Raw genomic sequence first — 15,836 nt, 5'->3', positions numbered from 1 at the left:
GGGCAGGAGGGAGACAAGGAAGAAAAGAAGAGCATGGCAGTCGCTGCCGGTGGCTTCTCTGGATGGGAAACCCAATGCAATGCCACTCCCTCCACCAACAGCCCCCTACCTCCTCCTCCTCAGTTTTGCCCACTGCTCACTGGTGGTGGGACTGGAGTCTGGTCTCTAGGATTTGGGTTTGCTTCCCCAACACGCATTGGTTTGTCTTCATCGTTGGTTGGGGTTTGTTGTTGTTTCTTTTGTGTGTGTGTGTGTGTGTGGTTTGTATTGTTTTTTGTTTTAAATATACGATTTGTACATATTTATACTTATTTATACGCTGTTCCCCGTGACGTCGGTAAGTGTGCTTCTGTTGGTGAGGGATGGAAGTCAGCAGGCCGAGGCGAGTCCCAGGAACGTCCCCTGTGGTCAGACACAGCCCCGGCCGTGGCTGCCCCTCTCCAGCTGTGGCCCCGTGGCTCCCATCAGTTCCTCCCCTCCCACCTCCGCCGCCTGCCCTCCCCGTCCCCACCCTTTGAGTGAGGGACGTCACGCCATGGAGGTCGGAGACTGACTCATCTGCACACGCATGGACTGGATGCTGTTCAGGATCTTCTTCTGGTGCCCAGCCAGCGTTACTCCTATTCTCAAGAGGTCTCTGCAAGACGGACAGAGAGATGGAGAGAGGTCAAACAGACAGCCGCGCTGAGCGGTCCCAAAGGCCAGCAAAGGACAGCAGGCTTACTCGGATGTCATCTGGGCGACCAGCTGGAGGGAGGTGAATCCAGCACTCAGGAAGTTGTCTCTATACTGGCTCATCTTGACGGCGCTCAGCCAGTCTTCTACTGAGGTAAAGGCAGTGAAATCAGGGATAGAGCGGTCGAGGAGGGGCTGAGAAGGCCTGCATGGGGACACAGAGAGGCACACACCAAGGTGAGGACGCAATTCCCGAATCGTAGCCCCGGCAGAAGGCACCACCACACCCGGGGAGACTCACACAGCGGTGATGGTAGCCACAGTTTTGAGGCTTGCCGGGTTGCGGATCATTTTGTCGAGGGTGTTGACAATCTCGGCGAAGCGAGGCCGGGTGTTGCGGTCCTTCTGCCAGCAGTCCAACATCAGCTGGTGCAGGGCGGCCGGGCAGTCCATGGGAGGCGGGAGCCGGTAGTCCTGCTCAATGGCGTTGATGACCTGCAGGGCACGGGGCGGTGTGTGAGGAGCAGGACGGCACGGGGACAGTGCTGCTGCCGCAGGCAAAGCGAGCGGGAGGAGCTGCAGCAGGAGGTTAATCTCCACTCTGATGCTCCGTGCACTGCAGTTCCTCCCCCCGGCAGAGCGCTGCCGCTCATTATCGCGTCGGAGCGCGGCAGTCGCACTTCCAAAGCTCTTTCCCAGCTTGCAAACGCTCTGAACGTTTTCAAAGGCGCTGCAGCTTCCTGAAGTCCAATTACCAGCCCACTGGCTTTTCTTCCCAGATTCCCTCCCGCCATCCCTCTCCGTCGCCAGCCTGTTTCATTTCAGGAACTGACAAGTTGCCGAGGCCGAGGGGTCTGGAGCAGCTCCAGCTCCAGCTCAACCTCATCATTTCCCAGCCAGGCAGAGCAGGGAGCACCCAGCACTTACGTCCTGGTTGGACATGTCCCAGTAGGGCCTCTCCCCGAACGACATCACCTCCCACATGACGATGCCATAGCTCCAGACGTCGCTGGCCGACGTGAACTTGCGGTAGGCGATGGCTTCCGGTGCTGTCCATCGCACGGGGATCTTCCCACCCTGCAAAGCCCAGAACACCTCTGTGGATTGGTGCTGTAATTCCCAGGGGACGGCAGGGAAGGGCTGGCTGGGGACTGCCTCTGAAAGCAGTCACCCAGTTCCAGCAGGGACAGCGACAGCATGCCAACCCTTTTTAGCCTGCACACACATCCCACTGAAGGCAGAGCGCCTCACGGTCAAACGCAGCCCAGTGCTCCATAGGATGACAGCAGAAAGCCAAAGGATAAAGGAAAAAAGCACAGAAACACGTGGTATGTGCCCCAGGGCAGAACTGCACTGTAAATCCTTGCACACTGTTGTTTTCCCTGGCCCTTCCAATGAAGAGTCAGCTGCTCTTTAAGGCTGAATGGCAAAAAAATTCTATTTGAATAACTATAAACAGAGAAATTAACTGCTAGGTTGTTTTTCCTGACTTTTCCCCAGAGCTAAAAACCTGCTGTGGGAGGCAGAGTGATGTAATCGCAGGCATAGCATCATTTCCCAGCTGCCAAGGAGATCTATTATGGCCTAAATTAAATAAAAACACAGATGAGATAATCTCTTTTATCTCTGAAGGTGGAAAAAGGCTACTTCAGGCCTCTTCTCAACTGCTGTCTTTACACCAAAACCTGAAGCGTTTCTGCTCAACGGACACCAGATGGGTTTGGGCAGGGATCGGACCAGAGCCCAATCAGAAACCCAGCAGCTCCCTTTGCCCCCCCCAGGCAGTGGTATGACTCTCTTGATCCATTTACTTCAATCTGATGAAATCCCAATTGCCTCACCTCCTCGGGGCACCTGTCACAAACTACATTACACCAAAACACACCTGGGCACAGCCTGGCAGCACAACAGCCTGCTTTGCAGGGGTCGATGCAGAACATACACACTCACTCTTGCACCCAACCTATGCCTCTCCTAGCTGGCCTGCTGTGTCTGCCTGTAGTAGATGCACTGCCTCCAGCCTCCCCCAAGGTGTGATCCTGTTGTACTGCGTTTGCAAGGTGTGTTAGGAAGGTTATTAGCTCTTTTAATAACTGATTCATCAATTAGAGAGCCCAGCAGGGCAGCGGGGTGCTCACATCTGCTCACCCATAACACCAACAACGGTCTCGCTGGGGGGTTTACGTGGTACAGACAGTGCCTAGTGATGTATCCCTGGTCCCACCTAACCTCTTTGTTGGTCAAGAGAGGGCAGAGAGGTGCTTTGGGAGCAAGGAGACAAAAAAATCGTGAGAAAGGACGGAGAAGAAGGATGATGGAAGGGGAAAGGGGAATAAGAACAAGGAATGTCGGTGGCTGCTTCCCAAGCAAGGCAGCAGATCCTTCCCTGCTGATGGAAGGAAAGCTGCAAGAGAAGGTAAGGGGTGGATGAGGGCAGGACCTGTCCCTCTGAGCACCACCAGCAAGTGCAGTGCAGCACGGGTGATGCTGGGCACATCTTTGCCACTTTCAGTGAACTGGTCCCAACAGGAGGCCGACAGAGTCGCCACTGTGGGAAGCAGGGTACATACCAAGGAGCTGGTGTAGGTGGGGTCAGACGTGTCGTCCTGCAGGTAGCGTGAGAGGCCGAAGTCTGACACTTTACACACCAGGTTGCTGTTGACCAGAATGTTCCTGGCCGCCAGATCCCTGTGGACATAGTTCATCTCTGCCAGGTACTTCATCCCAGCAGCGATCCCTCTGAGCATCCCCACCAGCTGGATCACCGTGAACTGCCCGTCATTTTGCTGTGATCAGAAAGAGCACACGTGAGAATCACAGAGCCTGAGCTCCCAAACCCCACAGCCAAAACGGTCTCCTTTGCCTCACCCGTAGGAACGAGTCCAGGGCCCCGTTCTCCATGAACTCTGTGATAATCATGACCGGCCGGCTCTTGGTCACCACCCCTTCCAGCCGGATGATGTTGGGGTGGTCGAACTGCCCCATGATGCTGGCTTCGCTCAGGAAATCCCGGCGCTGCTTCTCTGAGTAGCCAGCCTTCAGTGTTTTGATGGCCACGTAGATCTCCCGCTTGCCAGGCAACTTCAGGCGGCCTTTGTACACCTCTCCAAACTCCCCTGTGCAAGAGCAAGACCACCCATTACCATCCCCCAAGCAAAACTGCATAGAACAACAGCACCTGGTCATCCGAGCTGGTCGGATGAGAACCATCAGCCAATTGGCACCCATGGGTGCTCTCCTCCACAGACCTCCACGCTCTCTGAAAGGTGCTGAGGATGTGGCTGGGCTTACAGCCTCCTCCAGACTGGCAGAGCCAACCAACAGAGCCAGGGGCTGCCCTTAGGAATTCCTCCAAGAAATTTTACACAGCGAAAGCACCAACTTTTAAGGACTGCATCAACAATCACAGCCACCTCTTTGCACATCACTTATATAGGAAGGGAAAATAATTGGGCTGTTTCCATTGCTGCGCTCCGATTTGGAGCACAGAGAAAGCTCCCTCTCTTTTCCACTGGGAGAGCTTTTCCTTCACCAAGGTGAAATTTGTCTGCGGAGGGATTACATTTAAGCCAGGCTTAGAGCTGCTTTGCCTTGATGAGCAGCAAAAGGCAGCCGAAACACTGCTGAAGTTGATCCTGACTGAAACAGCTCACTGCTTCTTTGCAGCTTCCCCCCCACCTTCACACTTTCCCTCTACAAGAGTGACACAGTTATTTAAAAACTGCAATAAAGGCACCACAGATGATATATAGACACGTGTATGTGTGCATTCCCATACATATGTATGGGAATATGGCACGGACGAGAATGAGATCTGTTCTTTTCCTTGTAATCTCACGGAAGCAAACTAGGAAATCCCACAGCTGCCCAGTGAATACATTAGAGCTCTTCCCAACCTTAGAGGAGCTTTGAGAGCAGAAACCAACCTCGTGTTCCCTAATCCACCAAAAGCCTGATAACCCTTGAGAATTTTGCATTTCCCAGTGAAGGAACACACGCAGACCCCCACGAAAAAAAACATGCAGGTGGCTCAGCACCACTCTGTCATTTGTTCTCTCCCCCCCCACCCTTCTCAGTGAGATGGAGGAAAAGAATGGATGAAAAGTAGAACTCACGGGTTGAGATAAAACTATTCACTACTAAGACAGAGAAAAGGAAAAGGCTAATAGTTACAGCTATATATGAATGTACATAACAAGTGATTGCTCACCACCCCTCAAACAACACCCAGCTAGCCTCCCACAAGTGGAAGGGACAGATGAACTCCCACCTTCTTCAAAACTCTCCTTCATGAAGGACAAAGTGCCCACCCAGGAGGGCAGAAAGGGGAGGGACTTGGCAGTGGGGACCCACCTGCTCCAATGACCTCTTCAATCTTCACAAAGGAGACGTCGATCTCCTTGGCGAACTCACGCACCGCCTCGTTGGGGTCCTCGTAAGTGAAGGGGTCAATGTAAATCTTCATTCCTGGAGACCCTTGTCGAGAGAAACACGGGAGAGGTGTCAAAAGGGAGAGAAAATCAAGGCAAGAAACAGACCTTCCTGCTCTCTCATCCCCACATCCGTTAAATCAGCTGCTATTTGTGCTGTCACACCTCCATATCCCACAGTTGTCCTTTCCTGACCCCTTCCCACCAAGGTCAGAGGAGGGGACTCCAGAGTGGTGACGAGGTAGGCAGGAGCTGCTGACGAGTATCCAAGGGGATGCTTCCAGACCATAACTACAATTAGTAGGTTTTATGGGAAGGGAAGTGGCAAGTTTATGAGGCCGTATGCATTATTTAAGAAATATTTATTTACCCAAAAAGGCCTCTGATAGTTTTGTAGCTGCCACTAAATTGACAGAGTGCAGCAATTATAATCAAAAACCTGTGTGGAGCCATAAAGCAAGGCTTGCTGGCCTCCTTTCACCCACACCTGCTGCATGGCAGCAGCAAGAGCTGGACACAGTGCAGGAGGATGTGGGCTCTGCCCCTCACCCCAACCACAAGCCAGGAATGGCAGGGGATGGGGATGGTAAATCTTGACCCTAAAAACACGTCAGCATGGGGGACACCTGGTCTTTGAGGTCACCCTGGAGGAGTGGGGCATTGCTAAGGCAACTTACACGCTGCTTGCAGCATTGCCTGCTCTGTAGCAAGGGCATTTGGGGCAGGAGATCTGCGCCTCCAGGGCCAGGGATAAGGATTGCAATGAAGCCATCTGTGCATCTCCCAGTTCATAAATCCCTTTACAGCTCTGTCTCAAACACTTTAACTGCCCCATAAATTTTTTTACAAGAGCAGCTGATGCTCCAGCCAGGATTACAAAGGGATTTACAGGATCGTAACCAAGACTGACTCACTGATCAAAAAATTGAATAAATAAAGGAGAAAATAACACCAAAGTTTCCTGCCTGCCGTCAACGCAGGCTGGCTTTTAAACACCCATTGATGCACCCTCAGCTCAGCAATTGCCAGATTCAGCTTCCACCCCATATCCCCCTGAGGTTCCTATGTTCCCATCCCACCCAACGAGTAGGATTCAGGTTCCTCCACCCACTGTCTCTCTGCAGACCTCAGCCCCCAGAAGCCCCAGGTCCAAAGGATGGGGCACCTACAGCATGCACACTACCTGCAGGCATCTGAGACACAGAAACTGCAGCCCACTTGTCACCACCTCGACATCTCAGGTCAGCAGTCCCAGCACGGATGCCCTCTGGGTGGATCCACATGGAGCCAGCAGAGATGCTCTAATTGCCACGCCGTTAACTGAGCAGGCTGCTTGTTCCAGCTGCTGCCCTCAGCTCCCCATTAGTCGCCCACCACAAATTTCCCACCTGTTTTGCTCCAATGCATGTAACAACCATATGCCTGGAGGCTTGCTAACCTTGACAGGATTTTCCTGTGCTCCTATTGCCTGGCTTTTAAAATAAAATACCAAGATCTGTTTCAACGTTTTTCTACGCATTTTTGAACCCCCTGAACCCTTCCTTTCCCCATCTGATTTTGCCAGGCTGGCTGCTCTGCAGGTTGAGCAGGAAGCTGCCAGCCCCACAGTGCCATCGAATCATAAAGGTTGGAGAAGACCACCAAAACATCAACTTCAGGGCAGCCTCAGCCTACTATGCTTACTTCTCTGCTTTCTCCCAGGCCAGACTCACTGTGCAGGCACACGAGTGGGCTTTATTTCAGCAGGACCTGACCTCAAATTGGAGATTTCCTCGCATGCATGCGGCAAAACCCCTCCAAAGCCACACAGATTCACTGCTGCCAGCCAGGAAATAGTGAAAAATGCAAGCAAGAACCTGAACTCTGTGTCCCCGAACAGGCACATCGCTGCAGTCTGCCCACAGACCTGGCTAGCAAATTCACTCCTAATTATCTCATCCAACTCATCCCATGCACTGAGTCCTCTGAAAGTAGGCAGAAGCACCACGGAAGCTTGTCCAGAAGGATGTAAATTGGGTTTGCTGGGGCTCACAACATACCCAGGGCTGGGTAACACGTGGAGCTATTGCTCTGCTCCTTTGTCATACTTTGCCCCCTTCTGCTCTTCTCCCTCCCCATCAACACGAAGCCCCCCAACCCCTCTCCCTGCCCATTTTCTCCCTGCTCACCTCTCCCAGTGCTGTAGTGCTGCAGCTTATCACTGTAGACCGCCTCCTTGCTGTATGCTCGCTTCCTGGGAGGGCAGGGCAGAAAACTCTATGAGCATCACTGCCCCAGTCCACACCCCACCGAGCAGCCCCCACTTCACCTGCACCGTAACGACCAACCCAGTCCCACCATTCCCTTCCCACCCCAAAGCTCTCTCACATTCCCACCTGCTGCAGACAATGGAGATGGCCACCAGTGAGACGATGAAGACCACCCCGGCTGCTGCAGACCCCGCGATCAATGGCAGCTGCTCCCTCAGCTCAGACTTGTAGTCATCTGCAGAAGGAAAAGGACACAGTGAGCCCTCCCGGGCAGCCCTCAGCAATGGGGCAGAGCTCCCAAAATGGGCCCACGGGGACTGCTCCAACAGCAAGGGCAGTCAGCAAGGAGGGACCGCTGTGATGAGCTCACACACACATTGAGCTGAAAATATGGAAGAGAAGGTCCTAGGATTTAACTCATGGAGTCTCACAGGGCTCCTAAATGTTCCAGGAAAGTAGGCAAAGAGACCCACGGGAGAGGAGGCACATCTGAGAGCATCAGAATTGGCTGCAAAACTCCTTCAGCAGAAGGCCATTCTCATTTCATTGTTATATCTAACTTCAGGCCACATTAAGATTGCTTATTGCACACACCAACAAGCTTTGTTGCTTTTGCTCTTAGGTCCACAGAGTAATATCCAATAACAGATGACAGCTGTCCTGTTGTGTCAGAAGCCACAGGCAAGGGTTAAAAGAACATTCATTTTAAAAGGAAGTACTTAGCATCCTTTTGTCTGCATTTTTCTGCTCTGCAGTTAATTACTAGCAGCTGAATTTCTCCTTTGCATGCTGCTCAAATCCAGAGAAATTCTCCTCTAACAATTATTATTTAATAACCTCCACAATCGATTCTTATTAAATTTCTATTAATTGCTTATCTGATGCAGTCCTTGCTTCTCTATTTCTGGATGCTGAAGGGTCAAGTCCTGTCTCCTTCCACTCAGTCCCCCCATGGGTTTTCCCTCTCCCGGCTGCCAGAAGCCCTGCTCTCCATCCACCTGCAGGCAGCAAGCTGTCCCCACATCAGATTTGGGGGGAGATGCTGAGATGGAAATAGGGGCTGAGTGGCTGGGTGCCTGCGAAGACTCCTTCCCAACACAGAGTGCACTGTGGGTCTCAAAGTAGCACACCTCATCCACCCGGGAACAGTGGGACTAATGAACACAGTGTGGGAGCTTTAGCTGTGTTAATGATATTAAATCCTAATTTGTAGCAGCCTGACCTCTAAGCCAGTTTCCCTCAAGGCTCTTTGAGGACCCACAGCTAAACTGCCAAACTGGAGCCCAAACCAAGCCAGTAGGAGTAGATAACAGGCTTTGCAGGGACTTCAGCATCTGGAGAAGCAGAGGGGCCACTGAAAAGCCTTGCTGCTCTCACTGACTGCAGAATTTGTCCCAGAGCCAGGGTGAGCGATAAAAGAAAAAACATCTCATGAATCATTGGTGCTTAAAGGGACCCTCTTTTTCGTGGGGGCCAAAAGACACCACGACAGTTGTGCATCTCCACTGTATCACCTTGGATGGAGGCATCCCAAGGAAGATGGGTCTGAACCTTCTGGCTTTGCCCTGGAAGGCTCGTTTGTGACTCCCAGTATCTCAGGAGAGCTTCAGATCCTTTTGGGGCCAGCACCTCACGTGCAGATGGTGACCCAGGGCAGGAGGAGGAACAGCTTTTCTCCACGTGTCCGTTCTGCTCTCTGCATCTTTTATTGGTGTTATTCAGAGAAGAGCAATAAAGCTGATGAAAGGGCTGGCAGCATTGATTTACAGGAGGGACGCCTCAAACGCCTGGAGAAACGAGGGCAGGGAGGAGACCAGGACACAGCCCCACCACCACCACAGAGGGATGCACGCAAGACAAAACCACAGCTAAATAACAGAGGAGCAAACAGAGCTGAGAGATTTACAGCAGCACACTCCTCCAGCTGGCGGTTAAGAAGACATCCCTGTAAATCACCTGGCTTTAGCCACACTGCCCGTTGGAGCAAAAGGCTGCAAAGGCAAGTTCGTTTAATCCAATTAGAGCCCAAAGCTGCGGCTGGGAACACGTCCTCCTCCCCCTGCACACCCCAGCCACCCGCTCACCATCAGTCAGCGTCTGGAAGCACATCTTCCCGCTGTACTTCCCGTAGCCAGCCACCGTCCTCGCTCGCACCTGCACCACGTACACCATGCCGGGTCGCAGCCCATCCAGCCGGGCCGTGTTGGTCTGACTGCGGGCCATGGACGAGTTGTACTCGTTGTGATCCTGCAGGTACAATGTTTCGGGAAGGTCGTGGCGATGCCACAGCCCCCACCCTGAGCCCACTGTGGGGTTCCCCTGAGCTTACCGCCGCCGGTCTCGAGCCCATGGTGCCGCCGACGTCAGGCGTGCAGATGCGGCTCAGCTTCTCGTAGTAGCGCAGCTCGTAGTCCAGGATGATGCCGTTGGGCTGCTCCGGCTGCGGCCAGGACAGCGTGATGCTCCTCATGGTGGCACTCACCTGGTGCATGATGGGGACGGTGGAGGGTGCTGCCGGGAAAGCAGGAGGGAGGAATGAATGAGGGCAGCGTGATTCCCACCCCAGCGGCTGTTCACCCCGTGGGATGAGGTCCCGGTGTGGCAGTGGGAAGACAGCGCTGCGACGGCTGACACAGAGCTGCTCTTGGACTTCTGCTACTTAAAGCAATGACTCTTATTAATTAGGGATCTGGAAATCCTCAGTGCTCTTTCTCCCTGGGCTCACTCTGGACACCTGAGAACATCTGCAGCACAGCAAGGGGAGGCTGCCTGGGAACAAGCCCAGCTCCAAGGAGCAATAGCTCCAAAGCCCAAGCAGCACAGCCTCAAAGCACCTTGTCCTTTTTGCCTTCCATATGAGATCTGGAACAAACTATTCCTACTGAAAGCCTCCAAGAAAGGTACGCAAGTTGCTACACATCTGCAGCTGTGCCAGGGAGACCCACACAGGTCCAGCTCCACGCCCCAGCCTCTCTGCCTTCCTCCTCCTCATCATCATCCTCTCCATGCCTGGGATAAAGGTGGAAGGAACGCACTGAGCAGGGAAATCACCCTGTCCTGCTCAGCATGTAAGACAGAGCTGTACATCTGCCTTGTGCTGCAGGAGATGTTGGTAGTCCTCCACTGCCTTTGTTACCCAGAATGTTTAATCTTCCTTTTATTTATTTTTTTCTCAAATCTTTCCATATCTGCTTCAAGACACTCTCACTATTTCTGAAATTAAACGCTTAGCTTGATTGCCGTGCTGTTAATTGCTGCATTCGCAGCCCCCCCCCCCCCCCTTACTCCTGCCTGCTTAGTGGGGATGGTGCAGTGCAGACTGCCCCAATAGGGAAAAACCCACTGCAGAGCCAGGACGAGTGAAGACAACAGCAGGGAGGCACAGGAGGAGCCATGGGGGAGGTGTCTGGGGCAGCAGGGGTACATACCCATCCCAGAACAAACACTCTCGACGTAAGCAGTGGGTTTGACTGCATGTGGCTGAGGAACCAAAAATGACAGCCAGGTGCACACACAACACGAGAGTCCAACAGCTCTCACACTGTGTTTCCCAGAGGCTGGGATACTAAAATATTTACACCAGATTTCTGTCTCGCGCTCTCCTGAGGGAGCAGGTTAACAAAGGTTGCCTGTTAAGCACTCAGCACAGTGCAGAAATTACCATCCCCCATCTCTTCCCCACACAAACAGACTCCCATCCTCTCAGCCTGCCACGCTCCTCGCACAGCTGGGTCCTCTGCCACGGGGAGAGGCAAGGCAACCCCCCCATAAACGTGGCTGGGATGAAAACCAGTATCAGTCACAGGGTCCCACCTGCCCTCCTGGGACTCACCAGCTTGGTTGGTGGTGATGTTCACGGAGACATGCTGGGGTGGGAAGGGGCTCTTGTTGGAAACCCCGTTAACCGCCTGGATCTCAAAGGTGTAGGGCGTGTGTGCCCAGAGGCTGCTGATGAAGACACGGGTCTCTGTCAGCCCCAGCTGGCGGGGCACAAACTCCACGTTGTCATCACAGCGGGAGCAGGCACGCCGGTCCGCCCGGCACTTCTTGCAGACGATGTTGTAAGTGACATCGTCCCGGCCTCCTGTCTCCCGTGGTGGGTTCCACTCCAGGATGATGGAGGTCTCGTTGACAATGGAGATGACGTTGCGTGGACCAGAGGGAACGCCTACAGGGAAGAGGGTGGGTTGAATCAGCTCCTCGTGCCAAATGAGCACTCCAGCCCTGAAGAAGGCACCCCAAGCTCCATCAGCCACCCACCTCCTGGCTCAAGACTCTAAGCCACATGCATACAGTTATTGGACTTGAGTCAGCACTGCACGCACTGCCCTCCTCGAGCCCAGCATTAAAAGCACACCAACAGTTTGGCCATTGCTGAGAGGTGGGGACGTGCCTGGGGCCACTGTGCAGGGAAGAGCCCAGAAGATGGGAATTAAACACAGCACCAATTCTATATGCTGGCAAAACAGGGCTGGGATCGACAGGGAGGGAGATGCAGGAGCTGTGCCAGGGAGAGAAATCAAATGCACAGCTGTGTGACCAGGATGGGTCATCCCCTTCCAAAAATGCAAGCGCTGTCTGCAATTAATTCCTCGTGCCAGTGGGGCTGGCATGAGAGCACCACACTTCCAAGGAAGAAGACTTGTCTACATTAGGAAGGATTCAGAGGTGAGGAGTAAAAACGATGAAGGAGCTGATCTTGGAAGAGAGACCAAGGAAGGACTGATGTGCCAGGGAGCATCCTGCATCACAGAACGAGGTGATGCAAAGGAATCACTCCCTGGGATGGAGGCGATGGGCTGGGAGCATTCAGGACAGTGGAGATTTGCCCTGCTCCAGCCAGCAGCCCAGGGATCCCAGAGTCCTGCTGAGGTGCCCTTGCCCCCTGTTCCCACACTGGCACCCAGGCAGGCATTTCAGGAGCCTCGATCTGTTGCCACAGATACAGCAGATGAAAACATCTTGTTAAAACAGCAAGAAAAAAAAAAACCTATGGCCTCGTAAGTAAAATCAAATCCAACAGAAGATCCCTATCCATTTAGTTCTAGTCCCCTCCAGCAGACGAAGTGTGCTCTTCGTGGAGGATCAGCTAGTACAGCATCCTCACCCACAGGGGAGTGCTGGAGTCGAGGTGCTGCTGCACAGCATCACCACCACCCACAGTGGAGCCGTGCTGCCCTCTCACCACGAGGATGGTTGCAGGAAAAGCAGTGGGAGATGCATTTGAAACCAGCTCTGATAATAGGATTAGAGGGAAAAGAAGTGGGATCTGCATGTCCTGAAGCACAGCTTTCCCCTGATTAAGAGAAGGAACAGGCAATGTCCCCATAACTCAGACCCTTAACAGCTGATAAATGAAAAACAGAGAAAAAGCCTTTTTACCCCAGCCAAGCATACTCTCCCAACTCTGCAGTGCCAATGCAGGCAGCAGGCTCCAGCTCTGAAGTTTTGAGCTCTAAAGGATCTTGGAAAAGGAAGAGAAACAGTGGAGAAGTTTCTGTCTGGAGCTGCCCAGATCGAGGTCACGGCACTGCTTTACCACGAGGATTTCCCTTTAATGCTCAGCTAATAGGCTAAATGAAGATAGAGAAGCATTTGCTCCCATGACATAGAATAGCCAACAGAGAACAGCTGGCACCTTGAATTAGCCTGTTTGAAAATTAAGCTTCGAGAAGGAATAAAAAAGAGCACGTGGATTTTTTTTTTATATATACTGTAATCCTTATGCGTAGCAACCCTGTAAATCAGCAATGTAACGAGGTTCAGATGCAGTTTTTCTGACTGCTGCTCTGCCAGCCTGAGCCACAGCACACAAGCACACAAACACAGCTCCAGCACAGCACAGGGGCACCAACACACTCCAAGTGTGGACCACAGCACTGAGCCGAGCACCTCTGGGTGCACCCGGAGGATGACGTGGTGCAGCCAGCGTGGGCAGCATCCCAACACCCACAAAAGTGGAGTTTTTAAATGGTATACTGAGCAAAGCACATCTCCAGCAGATTTTCTACAGGATACGGCACAGGAAGTCCCAACCATGAAGAATAAACAAGTGGGATGCAGGTGAGAACTCCTCACCCACTCAACCACCTCCACAAGCACCCAGCTGGCCAGGCAGCCACGAGGTGAGGGGACAGAGCTGTCACCACCACGCTCTGTGCTTTGGGTTTCCTGGGGCACAAGGGATGCGTGCCCACAGCAGAGGACGAGATGGTTGGCACCTCCAGCAGCTCATGGCTCTGCAAACCACGCCGAGAGCATCTCTGCTGAGCCTGTTCCACAAAGGCTTCGTGTTAAGGCTCCTGACTCAATGCACCGACTCATTCCACAGTGATTTTTGGGGGCAGTTTGGACGCACTGAGGCCAGCACTCACCCTCCCACCACTCTGTGAAGAGCAGCGATCCTTCCTTCGCTCCCTCCTCACCAAAACTCAGGCTTGAGGCCCATGCTGCCACCACCCCACGCAGCCCACAGCCATCACCAGTGCCACACAAAACCCCTCTCCCAAAGTGCACAGCAGGAGCAGGTCTGAGCTCCCCTGGTACTCACTGGTGCAGGCAGCTGCCGGTGGGTCCAGGTCAGCCCGAAAGTAGCCATTGCGGCAGGCGCAGAGCGGTGAGGCCTCAGTGCTGGAGCGGCTGTTGGGGGGACATGGGGCACACAGCCCCGAGCCCTGACTGGCCTTGAACGTCCCAGCTGGGCAGGCTGCGGAGAGAAGAGAGAAAAGTTGGCTGTGCTGGATGCTTTGGAGTACCTCCGGCCTCCCCTCATCGCCTTTAATCGCTGCTGGGAGGAGTCTTTGTTAACCTGGGGGAAATGGGGTCCCCTGTCCCACCACAGTTCTGAAACAACCCCCTGGGCAGCCTGTGCCAGTGCCTCACTGCTCTTTCTGAGATTTCTCCTAATATCCAACATGACTCTCTCCTGGCACAATTTGAAAACCCAGTGCTGTGGCAGGGTGCACCCGTATTTTAGTTCCCCAAGGTTGCAGCTCAGCATCTGCCCCGGGGCAGCCCCCACCCGGCCCACGTGTTGGTGACACCAGGCTGCTGTCACTCACAGGGCACAACAGAGCCACACTAAGTGTCTCATAAACACGGCGATGATTGAGATAATGGAAAGTGCCTCTTAGCCCCTGCCTGCTGCATCAGGATATGAGGCATCTCCTAGCAGCCACAAAGAGGAAATTAATAGGAGCAAGCAGGAGTAACCACTTTGATGCAATTTCCTTGGGAGATAGTGGACCATCTAATCTTTATTGGAGCCCTTTAACCTGTCATTCAAAACTCATGAAGGCCTCTTGCTCGCACGGTCTCACCAGATATTAAAAGAAGATAAAAAAAGAATAAATGAAAACAATATTTTACAATTTGATTATTCCGGGGACCTTCCTCCCCCCCCCTCCCCAAGGCACACCAGCACCTGATGAGGGGACACAGCACTCCAGAGGAACACGCTGCTGTCCCACACCACCCATCCTCCTCTCCATCAAAGGAGGCCACCCTGTCCCCAGCATCCAATACACAGCCTCCTATGGAAGCACATGGGGGCCACAACCCCTTGCTCATACAGCCAGACACACGGGGCCACCAAGGGAAACAGGGCATGAAGGTGACCCTCAGGATGCTCAAGGTGACCCCCAAAACACCAACACAGAGACCACCACAGCCTAGGGCTGGAGCATCACTCTCCCCATGCTGTCATGCTGTACACAGTGGTATGCAGCCTTGCATCCTTCCCCTTGGAACAACAGAAGCGTGCTGGGGAAGACCAGAGACTGTCCCCCTGAACTCAGAGTGAGGGAGGTGGATGGGAGGAAGGCTTTCATGCTAGCACACCCCTGTTGTAAGCATGCTGGTGGGTTGGTAAGGGTTTTGTTTTTAATTACAAGGAAGCCAAGCGTCGCTTGTCACAACACGGGAACAAAGTCCGCTCTGCAAGCAGGCATCCTCAGGTTTCTTTTATCACTGCACTTGTCTGCAAATTCCTGTAATCTGCAAGCACGTGCCCCTTAATTATCACTATTACCAATTAGCACTGCTCTCCTGTAATTACAGCAGGCTTGCCTAAACCCCCCTGGCTGGGCCTGCTGCGTGCCCTGGCCTCCTGAGGTTGAGCATGCCTCTTCTGGGGCTGGCCCAGCTCCTTGTGCAGATGCCCAATCCATGTCTCAGCCTTTCCAGGGCTTTGGGGCCCCCTCTTCACAATTGCATGCAGGCTGCAGGAAGAGGAGTTGGGGTGATTTTCCCCCTTCCTGAAAACCCTGAAAGAAGGGAGGGGGAAAGACACTACAAAAGCATCCTTGTCCTCGGCATCATCCTGCTCCTCAGCCATGGGAGGAACCCATGGAAGGACAAAGCCCTCTCAATTTGCCTTTAACCATTCCAGTTGACACCATTTCCCAAGCACGTGCTGTGGGCTGGGAGCTGAGCACTCACTTCACATAATTATGAGCAGTGCTGGCTTTGTTGCATCGATGCA

At 53.2% G+C, this 15,836-nt stretch overlaps 1 protein-coding gene across 2 annotated transcripts in view; it reads right to left on the bottom strand.

The window, feature by feature from the left end:
• Positions 1–267: 267 nt before the first annotated feature.
• EPHB1 (EPH receptor B1) overlaps positions 268–15,836 on the bottom strand; it is a 38,759-nt gene continuing 23,190 nt past the window's right edge. For both annotated transcript variants that reach the window (XM_065748193.1, XM_065748194.1), the window contains exons 4-16: positions 13,905–14,060; positions 11,187–11,522; positions 9,684–9,865; positions 9,439–9,601; positions 7,481–7,589; positions 7,274–7,338; positions 5,029–5,151; positions 3,544–3,791; positions 3,246–3,461; positions 1,603–1,752; positions 977–1,170; positions 725–880; positions 268–637 (exon numbers count right to left, since the gene is read on the bottom strand). In XM_065748193.1, the coding sequence (XP_065604265.1) occupies positions 529–637; positions 725–880; positions 977–1,170; positions 1,603–1,752; positions 3,246–3,461; positions 3,544–3,791; positions 5,029–5,151; positions 7,274–7,338; positions 7,481–7,589; positions 9,439–9,601; positions 9,684–9,865; positions 11,187–11,522; positions 13,905–14,060 (2,207 nt within the window). In that variant the 3' untranslated portion in view covers positions 268–528. The remainder of the gene's footprint in view (positions 638–724; positions 881–976; positions 1,171–1,602; positions 1,753–3,245; positions 3,462–3,543; positions 3,792–5,028; positions 5,152–7,273; positions 7,339–7,480; positions 7,590–9,438; positions 9,602–9,683; positions 9,866–11,186; positions 11,523–13,904; positions 14,061–15,836) is intronic.

Source organism: Cyrtonyx montezumae, unplaced genomic scaffold (assembly GCF_038088225.1).
Source record: "Cyrtonyx montezumae isolate F1298 unplaced genomic scaffold, pur_monq_1.0 scaffold_5, whole genome shotgun sequence".
In the NCBI taxonomy this organism is placed as follows: domain Eukaryota; kingdom Metazoa; phylum Chordata; class Aves; order Galliformes; family Odontophoridae; genus Cyrtonyx; species Cyrtonyx montezumae.
Note: the sequence above shows the minus strand (reverse complement) of the source record. Positions and strands in the feature narration are given on the sequence as shown.